The 12190-nt window shown below is 42.6% G+C and overlaps 1 protein-coding gene across 2 annotated transcripts in view; it reads left to right on the top strand.

Moving 5' to 3' along the window:
- Positions 1 to 12190, top strand: part of ANKLE2 (ankyrin repeat and LEM domain containing 2) — a 64207-nt gene that overhangs the window by 32553 nt on the left and 19464 nt on the right. For both annotated transcript variants that reach the window (XM_075898360.1, XM_075898359.1), the window contains exons 9-10: positions 2811 to 2917; positions 3898 to 4091. In XM_075898360.1, the coding sequence (XP_075754475.1) occupies positions 2811 to 2917; positions 3898 to 4091 (301 nt within the window). The remainder of the gene's footprint in view (positions 1 to 2810; positions 2918 to 3897; positions 4092 to 12190) is intronic.

Here is a 12190-nt window from a genome sequence, read left to right as displayed (position 1 = left end):
GTTAATCAACTACACTATTACATCCCTAATTGAGAATGTGATTTTCTCCCTAAATAGTCTTCTTTTTTTTATTTTTATTTTTTTTTAAACTTGTGGCGTTTTGACATAAATTGCAAATGCATTATATTAGGCCACAGACATGTATTCTTAATCTAAATGTAGTGCTTGGCTATGAATGTTGGCTGGATCGTGTATAATGAGATAAAAATGTAGTTGAGTTTGCAGAATTAACATTTTAGAAGCTCCCTTAATGAGTTTAAAATCCTATTTTCTGTGTTAAGATAAGCAGGTAAATAAACTCAGAATAAATTTGGACACTATGCCATCTCATAAGTGTGTAATTGTTTAATATATAGAAAAAAATATTTACTGTTAGAAGCTCTAGCCAGAAAATGGCTATTGTCTTTAAATATAATTATATTTATGTAGAACAAAGTTGTATTTCTTTTGCTCTCTGCGCATCAATAAAATAGACTTCATTCTGTGCTATTGCCTGGAAAATAAATTAAATAAATTAAATAGCTTAGGTGTGGTGGTGGTGGTGGTGATGATGATGGGCAATCATTCATTGCCAAGTGTGATTATCTTCCATGGGACTTATGGACAGTCAGGTGGCTGAAAAGGCTGATCCTTGAACCATAAGTTTTATTATAGTGAGGATGGATGTTTCTAGGTACAGCAGGAGGCTGTTGACCTTGACTAGAAGCCAGTCAAGAACCTTGTGCTGTAAATGAGCAAAGGCTGCCTTGGCACAGTTTGGGCAATGTTGGATTCCTCCATCAATATCTGCCTTGGATGAAAGATAACTTCCAATGTAAAGAAAATGATTGACATTCTCCAATGCCTCTCCATTGATTTTAATAGCTATAGTGCATAGTATCTAATTTGGAGAGGGCTGATGGAGCACTTTGGTTTTCTTGATGTTGAAGGAGAGACCAAGACACGCATAAGCATCAACAAAGATAGCTTGAAGATCTTTCTACACATTCAAGATAGCCTGAAGATCTTTCTCAAAGTAGCCAAAAACTGCATTGTCATCAGCATACTGAAGTTCCATGACAGATGTGGTCGAAATTTTACTCTTAGCGTTCAGCCTGCTAAGCCTAAACAGCTTTCCTTCCATTCTGTAGATGATTTCAATGCCAGCTGAGAACTTCCTAGCTATTAGGTCAAAAATGACAGCAATAAAGACTGCAAATATGGCAGGGGTGATGATACAGCCCTGTTTGACTCCTGTTTGTAGTTTAAAAGTTTCACTCTGGGACCAAGTGCTGCTCAGAACAGCCACTTTCATGTTGTCATGTAGCAACTTTAGGACATTGATGTATTTAGAAAGACATGCCATCTTTGAAAGTATAGTCCAAAGAGCACAGTGATTCACTGAATCAGAGGCTTTAGCTAGATCAACAAAAGCCAGGTACAGTCATCTGTTTTGCTCAATGAAGGTATATCTGCAGTTTTGCAATGTGGTCGGAAGCTACTCTCTGATTCTGGCAAAGTTTCTTCTGATGGGGCAGAGGATGGGTTGCAAGTACCTGTGCCAGAACTTTGCCTGCAACAGCAAGGAGAGAGATACCATGATAGTTTCCACAGTCCACTTTATCCCCTTTTTTAAAAGAGGGTAACAATCAAGGCATCCCTCATTTCACTGAGTATCTCCTCCTTTATCCAAATTTTAAGGATAAGCAGGTTAAGCTGCCAAATTAATTCTGGTCCACCGCCTTTAAAGATTTCAGCGGGGATCCTATCTGGACCTGCTGCCTTGCTCCTCATCTGCTCAATGGCACTGTATACCTCATACAAATTGGGAGGGTCTCTGAGCTCATTCCTACAAAATTTTTGTGGGATTTGCTCTAAGGACGTTAAGTATCAGGTAATTGACTAATTGAATAGTTGATAGGGTACTTCCACCTTTGAAGCGTAGCAACAGCCTTAAGGCTGTTGCTACACTTCAAAGGCGAAAGCACCGAAGCCCAGGGTCAGCTGGGGACTACCCTACTAAATCTGGGCTCCGTGCAGTGCTGCTGTTTTGAAACGCTGCAACAGCGTTTCAAAGCAGCAGTGCTGCACAGAGCCTGGGGTCAGTGGGGGAGTCCCCAGCAGGCACGGGGCTCCTGGTGGCATTCAGTGGCAGCACCGCACAGAGCAGCTGATCCCAGGCTCCATGTGGCACTGCTGCTTTGAAGTACTACTCACACCCACACACACACACACACACACACACACACACACATACCCGCCTCTGTCTGATAGAGGCAGCAAGGAGGGGAAAGTGACTAGTCGACTATCCAATAAGCATTTGCTTATCAGATAGTCGACTAGTCCTTCACATCCCTAATTTGCTCAGTAGCTTTATCTGCAACCATGTAATTATGATTAAGATGTTCAAAATGTTCTTTTCAGTGAAAATTAAAGTCTGTCAAACCTCGTAAGTGACTTCATGTAGTTCAAAAATTAATACAGTATTAGAAGCTTTAAATTGTGGTTACTTTTTTTATCATTCATAGTTATGCTTAATATCACTTTCAAGATCTAGTGCTTCTGAGACGAGTCATGTACGGTAATAAACAAGTCTGTTGGGGTAAAAGCAATTTTGTGTTTAAAATGAAAGATAGATTGTAATTGGGTATAATTGAGCAATGTGTATAATAAAAGTTGAATTGTATATGCAATTTAACAACTGTTAAATTCATCACTGAACAACCTAAAGTGTGTCTTTGAAGCAGAAAAGTTTTTAGATAGGGACTTTAGCGACACTGTATGTAAAGGTATATGGTATAGTTTGTCTATGTTTTGAATTTGTTTTAAAGGCAGAAGAATTTCGGAGGCTTTGGAAAACTCCACCTCGAGAGAGAGCAGGTTTCTTTCACAATGTCAGGAAATCTGATTCGGAAAGAGGAGTTGAAAGAGTTGGGAGGTACTAAGAGAATCTCATCATGAAAAATGTGTTGGCTGTAACCTAGAAAATCATTTACAAAACTCCAGCAGTAAAGGCACATTAATGGTTCACATAAGGACAGGCTTCATAAAGCAAAACATTTTTATACAGACATTTTACAATGTATATTTTGTTTGGATCCTTATATTTTTCTGTAAATAAATGCTTTCATTCAAAACAATGAGGCTTATGCACCGTAAGGTTGAGGTGGGAAACTTTTTTAAGGTTGGGGACCGCTGGCCCACAGAAAAATCAGAGGCCGCATACAAGCGAGAAGCCCCCCCCCCCCCCCCCCCAAAAAAAAATGTGGCCTCCGGGCTTTAGGTTCTCCATTCCTGCTTTAAAGTCAGATAGGACCATTATGATCATCTAGATCTGCACATTGCAGGTCATCTACCTGACTACTTTGAAAGGGGAAAAGAAACGATATATATATATTTGCTATTATCCACCTTATGTCCAGAGCTCTCTTCTCAAACTCCACCTACTCTTTCGCCTAATTTCTCAGAATATTTCAGATGAGAAATCAATAAATATATGTATATTTTAAATCAGTGTGTCAACTAATTGAGTAATAGATCTGAGCATTGCTTTAGTTTTCTGGAAAAAGCTGGGAGATTATTATTAAAAGTTTGGTATGGGAAAAGATGTTAAGGAATTCCCATATTTTCTCTCCAGCCTCTCCCATATCCTCTCTTTATATGTACTATAAAGTGTTCACCTTTGTGAAAGGAATTGAGTTGATTAACTTCTGTTAAGAAGCACCAAAGTCAGCAATTGATTCATTTCTCCACCTGATGCCTAAATAGTCCTCATTAAAAAAGTCTCAAACTGAGGTGTGTCACAGTTAATAGGGGAAATGGTAAGAGGCCTGGAAATAGGTAATAAAACATGTTCAGTATTATTGTCATAATATATTATGTCTTCACAAATGATTCGTTTTATCTTATTTATTGCAGGGAGTTAGCTCATGAGCTGGGGTTCCCGTGGGTTGAATACTGGGAATTTCTGGGCTGTTTTGTTGATCTGTCTTCCCAGGAGGGGTTGCGAAAATTAGAAGAGTACCTGAGTCAACGGGAAATGAGCGAAAAGGCTCAGCAAGAAACAGGAGAAAATGAAACCTGCAATAGATATAAAACTCCACATTCTTCTGGTAAGAAAATAGCAAACATTATTATAAACAAAAATCGTGATTACATTCAGAAAACAGCTTAGAGCAGTACTTGGAGTTCACACTTAATTCATCTTTTTTTGGTTTGCATATATTATCTGTTACTCAATTATTATTTTGTTTTCAATGTAAAAATGTTAATTTAGAGAACTGTGAGCATTCAGTTAGGGTTACCACATCATATCTCATTAAACATTCTCCATCTTGCAGATTCTGGATTAAAATGCTGGCCTTTTTGAAGTCAGTGGCAAAACTCTTGTTGACTTTGGGGCCAAGATTTCACGCAGCATGTACTTTGAAGTACAATCAGCTTTTTAAAGCAGAAATAATTCAGTCCAGTTGTGGGCAGAGGAGATACAGAAAGTTTGGTTTTAAGTCTTTGTTAGTGTATCAATTTCATGCACTGCAGGTTGCATAACTCAATTTCTATTAAACAGGAAATGCTAGCATTTCAGGATTTGGTTTTGTGCCTAATTGGAATGTATTCTGGAAAACGTTGGTTTTTTCCTTTTTACATTTTCATTGTCATATTAATGCACAGTATGACATGCCACTATGTCAGTTAAAAAAGACTATTTTGAATATTAAAGGCTGCTTCATAAAGATTCTTTTGGAATCATATAGAATCTGCTTCAGATAGAATTTTCATATGGTTTGAAACATCTTTTCTTATTTTCTAGACAAGTGTCTCCTGTTGCAGTGTAACCAGTATTTTGTCATAGTTTTATTAAAATACATTATGATGTAACTTGATGTATGTCATGTCATGTCATGTATTACTACTACTGATATGTGAAGTAATGTCAATATAAATAATGTAAAAGTGAAAAAAATTCTGAAACAAAATAGAACCAATGATTTTTTTTTAATTTTTTTTCTTGAAAATTTGTTCTTACAGGAATTTTCTCTTAAATTGGTATGATTTCACAATACATTTTGGTTTTATTGAAATAGTATTTTCTGATGGATATCTGTTTTGGCACAGAGTTTTTCATCAGCTATAGGCACAGATGCCTTTTCAAAGTGGTTCCACATTAGGGAAATATTTTTTCCTGTAATCAAGGCTATACAAGACTCACTGTGCCAATTGTTCCCGGTTTCTCTCTTCATTAGTTTGAGTGGCTGGACACATAACCCAGTCTTACAGAATTTCTCCTCTTACTAGTTAGCTATTTGTGGCTTTAACTATTTATATCCAAATAAATTTGTATATGAAGTGATGTTATGCTAAGTCTGCAGAGGAGTATGAATATGGCAACTGGTACAGTGTACTTAGAGAGGTGGACCAGAAAAGAAAAAGCGCTGCTTCCACCCCACCCCTCCATCCCCATTTTTTTGATTTAATATCTAAAAGTCCAGCATTCTCAAATCACCAGACTTGATTCTGAAGCAGGTACTCTAGTAAAATTCCTAGCCTAGTCATTGACCAAGTGACTTGAAGTGTGAAGGTTTTGTCCAATATTAAATTTCTTTCCCACACATGCTCGTAATGTACTTAACGTAGAAAAAGTGGACTCTTATTTTGTCTCCAAGAGTAAAATATAGTTCTTCTTCGAGTGGCCCCATGGGTGCTCCACTCCTGGTGTTGGGTCCTGTCCCGGCGCCGCGAATCGGAGAGCTATCAGAGCCATGGTCTGCCAGACCGCGCATGCGTGGCTGCCTCTAGTGGCGTTCACACCTTTGATGTGTTGCGCGTGGTCCAGCCTCGCTCAGTTCCTCTCATCCACCCCCCAGCTGTTCCCACCTCTGGAACGGTAGTCCATAAGCGACGGGCAACGTCTTCTGGGACAGCTGTTACAAAGAGAAAGAACTCTCCCCAACTTGATCTCTGCCGGCGACCACCAACACAAGATGCCCTGAAAAATCATTTGGGGCAACTACCCCAGGATATCAATAGGCTGCCAAGGCAAGGAGATTGCCTGAGCCAGGGCTGAGAGCGTGAGTGGCATTGGCACTGGCAGCAGCGCAAAAGCCGGCACTGCCAATGGCTGCTCAAGTGGCACCGGCTGTGGCAGGGTTAACCTCCTTGGCGCCGAATCCGCAAGTCTCGCCCGCAGCACCGCCGGCATCGTGTGGTGATGCTGGCACCGAGCTCATCCTTGGCACCATCAGCACCGCCCCCATGTGGAGTCTCTTCGGCACTGCAGCCACGTTCGGCCCCCGGCTCTCCAGCAGCATGTGAAATTGACAAGGCTTCCCTGCCTTGCAAAGCTGCAGAAAAGGAAACTTACAGAGTATTATCTCCCTCGCCTGCCTTCTCTCCGGGACCGTCTCCGTCTCCACCCAGGTACCGAAGGCACCAAGACTATAGCCTTTCTCCTGCTTACCAAATACTTAAAAGACCCACACATGAGGACACTGTCTATATAGAAACAAGATGCTCTCCATCGCATTCTCGTTCACCCAGGACGTCATCAAGGAGTGGATCACCTTCACGATCACCGTGGTGGGTCTACTATATCTGCAATTCAATATCCTCCAGATACTCTTCTCCAGCACAGTCTGAACAATACTATGGGCGCTACTACAGGGCTGTCTCTGGTTGTTCCCACCCTGGGCACACTACCCACTCTTATAGGGGTTCGTCATGTATCCGCCCATCACCCAGTGCATAATACTTACCTGAGCGTCCACAGCAGTTGCTCTTGCCGCCCTCCATCAGAAAACTTGACTGTCCATCAAGAACACTTGGAACCAGAAGAGGGACAGTTGTCCGAAGCAGAAGATCCTCAACCGCACATTTCCCCAACCAACTGTTCCTCTTCTTCACCAGATGAGGCAATGATTCCAGATGACACCTCTCCATTGGATAACCTGAAGCAATTCCAGGATCTGTTCAAAAGAGTTGCAAACACACAGGAAATACAATTAACAGACATTCCCATAAAAAAACATCGTCTCTTGAAGAATCTGTGACAACAGCGAGCAAAAATTGCCCTTCCTATTGATGAGGCAGTCATGGAAGTGGCAGATGAAATATGGCAGACCCCTAGATCGGCTTCCCCAACAAGTAAGAGGGTCAATAGGAAATATTTTGTGCCCGCCAAAGTGTTGGATTTCCTTTTCAGTTACCCCCATCCCAACTCTGTTGTAGTTGATGCGGCGCAGCGCAGAGCTAAACCACCTCAATACAGAAACACATTGCAAGACAAAGACCATAAGAAACTAGATGTTTTCGGTAGAAAAGTTTACTCTTCAGCTGCGTTGTTATTACGTATTGCAATCTATTTTGCCCATCTCTCTAACTGCAATTTTGATAATTATTCAAAGTTTACGGAACTACTACAACATCTTCCTGATGCCAAGAAGCCCTTACTGAAGGCCATAGTCCAAGAGGGATATATATCCTGTAATACTACTTTGCAGATGGATGTGGCTGACAAAGCTGCACGGGCAAGGGCTATGGGAGGGCGATGAGACGGTCTTCCTGGTTATCCTCTGCAGGAGCCCTGCGGGAGCATCAGAATGAAGTCGAAGACCTACCTTTTGATAAGCAAAAACTCTTTGCTAATAACACCAACGAAGTTCTCCATTCTGGCAAGGACTCCCGTACCACTTTATGTACACTGGGAATGTACACACCTCCCTATAGGCACAAACGCTACTATCCCTATCAACGAAGGTACAACTATAGTTTAATAAGAATCAACCACATACCCAAGAAAACCAGCGCTTCCGACAGCGTCCTCAATGTAAATGATCTCTAGCAAACTGCTCATCCAATCAACCTGCACCAAAGCAGCAAATTTGACTTGCCCGTCGGATGCAAACACGACTCCCACATTCAACATACAACAAAATTCTCTCCACCTTTTTCACCATCACCTAAAGCAGTACCACCATCTTTGGTCCAATATCATCTTGGACAAGTGGGTACTGGAAGTGGTACAATCAGGTCTCTCCATCCCCTTTCTATCCATTCCCCCTACCACTCCACCTACCCCGTCCCTTTTCAGGGACACCTCTCACGGGCACCTGCTAAAGCAAGAAGTTCAGCATCTTCTGAACATCTGTGCAATAGAGAAGGTACCAAGTTAATTTTTGGGGAAAGGATTTTATTCCCGATACTTCCTTGCCCCAAAAAAGTCAGGAGGGTGGAGACCTATTTTGGACTTACGGAAATTAAATCGCTACCTCAGGAAACTTCGCTTCAAGATGATGACCTTAAATGCCATCATTATGCCATTGAACAGGGGAGACTGGTTTGCAGTCTTCGACTGCAGGAAGTCTACTTCCACATAGCAACCCATGTGGCACACAGGCGTTTTCTCCGTTTCCAACTAGCCAAAAACATTTCCAGTACAGAGTACTGCCTTTCGGTTTGGCATGCGCACCCAGAGTTTTCACCAAAACCCTAGTGGTTGTGGCTGCCCACTTATGCAGAATAGGAGTGACAGTTTTTCCATACTTGGACAGTTGCCTCATAAGAGGGCTAACATATTCAGAGGCCAGACAAATGGTTGCAACAGCCTCTCAGGTCTTCAGTTCTCTGGGTCTCCTCATAAATGTGCAGAAGTCTTCACCAGAACCTACACAGGACCTGATTTTCTTAGGAGTCAGGCTCGACTCAAAAACAGTATGCACTTACTTACCCGCTGAACGTTTCACCACAATCCGAGACCTTGTACACACACTGACACATGTTCCGACATTTCCCGTTCGAGTGTCTTTACAACTAATGGGACACATGGCTGCTTCAGCTGCTGTAGTTCAGAATGCAGGGTTGCATTTTCGCTGCCTCCAACACTGATTGGCCACAGTATATATTCCAGTGAAAGACAGCGTCCACAAGGTGGTTGCACTACATGTGCAATAATCCCTGCAGTGATGGTCCAAGCCACACAATCTTATGGTGGGCATTCCTTTCCACCGCCCACAACCGTCAAAACAAATAACGATGGATGCGTCCCTTACCGGTTGGGGAGCGCATACGGATGACCTGACGGTTCAAGGTCGCTGGCCTTACACATCAACATTCTCGAGCTAAGAGCAGTACGGCACGCATGTCAGCATTTTCACTCCCATATAAGATATACGACTTCCAGAATCCTCATGGACAGTATTGCTACCATGTATTACATGAACAGACCGGGAGGTGCTTGATCTTGATCCTTCTGTGTAGAAGTAATGCGTTTGTGGAACTTGTGTATCCGCAGCAACACCGTGCTGATGGCATCCTATCTGCCAGGCATCCATAACTCTATTGCGGACTCACTCAGCAGGCTTTTTTCCCACGACCCTGAGTGAAAAATTCGCACAGACATTCTGCATTGTATTTTCACCCAGTGGGGCTTTCCTACGATAGACCTGTTTGCAACCCCAGCCAACGCCAAGTGCCCGAATTATTGCTCCAGAGTGGGAATAGGACATCACTCTTTGGGAGATGCTTTTCTCCGTCACTGGGGAGCATCATTATTATACGCTTTCCCCCCGATCATCCTAGTTCCCAGAATTCTGGAAAAGATCAGTATGGAAAGGGCTCGAGTAATCCTCAAAGCCCCAGCATGGGCGCGTCAGCGCTGGTATTCAATACTCCATCAGATGTGCATCAGAACACTGTACACCCTTCCTCTGCTCCTGAACCTCTTGACTCAAGACAGCGGCTCCCTGTGTCATCCAAAACCAGAAACCTTGCACCTCATGGCATGGATGCTCCTTGGTTCAGCTCTGCTGAATGTTCATGTTCACAGAGGGTGAAGCAAGTATTAGTACACAGCAGGAAGGATTCCACTCGAAAAACTTATCTCGCTAAGTGGACCAGATTTAAAGCCCAGTGTGACAGTGATATCACGGATCCCCATGTGACAAATGTATTCCAGATACTTGATAATATTTTACATCTTCACAACACAGGCCATGCGATAGCTTCCTTGCGAGTGCATTTGGCAGCGACTAGTGCATTTCATCGGGAGCAGGAGGGGTTCTCCGTATTTGCTCACCCCACCACAAAGAGGTTCCTGAAAGGACTTACAAACCTCAACCCACCACGATGACCACCACCACCATCCTGGGATCTGGACCTTGTTCTAGATTAATTGACTGCCCCGCCCCCTGTTGGAGCCCTTAGCCATGATATCATTATAGCTTCTTACTACTAAACTACTGTTTCTGCTTGCCTTTACATCAACCCACAGAGTGAATGAGATAGCAGCATTCATGTCATCACCACCCTACACAGTTTTTACTAAGGAGTCGGTGACTTTGAAGTCTCATCCAGCGTGTATTCCGAAAGTTTGCTCGGATTTTCACATCGAGCCAGTTGTTCTTCCCTGTTTCTATCCCAAACCTCATGCTTCAAGGCAAGATGCAGTACTGCACACACTCGATGTGAGTAGGGCACTAGCATTTTACATTGAAAGAACGTGGCAGTTCAGGAAATCAGACCATCTAATAGTGTCACTAACGGACCAGTCCAAAGGACAACCCTTAACTTCCCAGCGAATTGCAAGACTAATAATCTCATGTATTACAACCTGCTACTCCATACATAACAAACCCCTTTTGTGCCCACCTAGGGCCCATTCTACGAGAGCAGTTGCCACTACTACAGCCTTTCTAAGAGGTGTCCAATTTCGAGACATTTGCCGAGCAGCAACATGCTCCTCCTATTCTACCTTTATGAAGCACTACACTGTAGTAAATCAATTTGTGGCCGATTCCTTGGTGGCTACGGCAGTCCTGTCTCGTATCCAAAAACCTTAATTCTGGAGCCCTCAAATGTTTGGGTACTGCTCCAAAGTCACCAGGAGTGGAGCACCCACGGAGCCACTTGAAGAAGAAAAAGAAGTTACTCACCCTGTGAAGTAACGATTGTTCTTCAAGATGTGCCCCGTGGATGCTCCAAAACCCGCCCTTCCTCCCCGCTCCAGAATTTTATGTTTCTCATTTCAGGGAGCGGCTGAGAGGAATTGAGTGAGGCTGGACCACACGCAACACATCAAAGTCATGAACGCTGCTAGAGGCAGCCATGCATGCGTGGTCCAGCGGACCACGGCTCTGATAGCTCTCCGATTTGCGGGGACGGGACCCGACACTAGGAGTGGAGCACCCACAGGGCACATCTCGAAGAACAATCGTTACTTCACAGGGTGAGTAACTTCTTTTTGTACTCTACCAAACTCCTGAGTACCTTTCAGTAATCTGAAACAAAATACAGGACTATGTAGCACTTTAAAGACTAACAAGATGGTTTATTAGGTGATGAGCTTTCGTGGGCCAGACCCACTTCCTCAAATCTGAGGAAGTGGGTCCGGCCCACGAAAGCTCATCACCTAATAAACCATCTTGTTAGTCTTTAAAGTGCTACATAGTCCTGTATTTTGTTTCAGCTACACCAGACTAACACGGCTACATTTCTATCACTTTTCAGTAATCTCTAATTGCAATATTGTATTCGATGTAGGATCTTCAATATTTTGTGTGTCTAAGTCGAGCCATGTTGCAGAAATATATTCTGCATAGTATCATTAGCTATTTTTGAAAGAGTTATGTACTGATTCAGAAGATGACTTAATTTAGCTTCTTTTGTGGGTTTGTCTTAGTACCAATATAATTTCAGTGAAGCCTTTGGTGCCTAGGACATGGCAAGCTTACTATCTCGCGTAGGTATCTTTTTTTGCCTTTGTATTGTGCCTTCTGGTTTTATCTTCATACTTGGTCAGATTCTATGACTCAGGCTCTTTAATTGAAACTTACAGGAAACATGCCTCTCAGATGTATGCATTTATCCTTTTTTAGCTTATTCAAGATGTGCATATTTTTGACAATAGGATTACTTAGGCTAACTAATGCCATTGCTTAGATCAGATTATAAAAGGGTCTACATAAATGGATACTATAAGGTGGGTGCCTAATTGGCTGGATAACTGTTCTCAGAAAGTGTTATTAACGGTTCACAGTCATGCTGGAAGGGCATAACAAGTGGGTTTCCACAAGGCTCAGTTTTGGGACTGGTTTTGTTCATTATCTTCACCAGCGATTTAGATGATGGCATAGAGAGTACGATTATTAAGTTTGCAGATGACACCAAGGTGGGAGAGGTTGCAAGTGCTTTGGAGGGTAAAGTCATAATTCAAAATGAT

Source organism: Pelodiscus sinensis, chromosome 15, assembly GCF_049634645.1.
Source record: "Pelodiscus sinensis isolate JC-2024 chromosome 15, ASM4963464v1, whole genome shotgun sequence".
NCBI lineage: Eukaryota > Metazoa > Chordata > Testudines > Trionychidae > Pelodiscus > Pelodiscus sinensis.
Note: the sequence above shows the minus strand (reverse complement) of the source record. Positions and strands in the feature narration are given on the sequence as shown.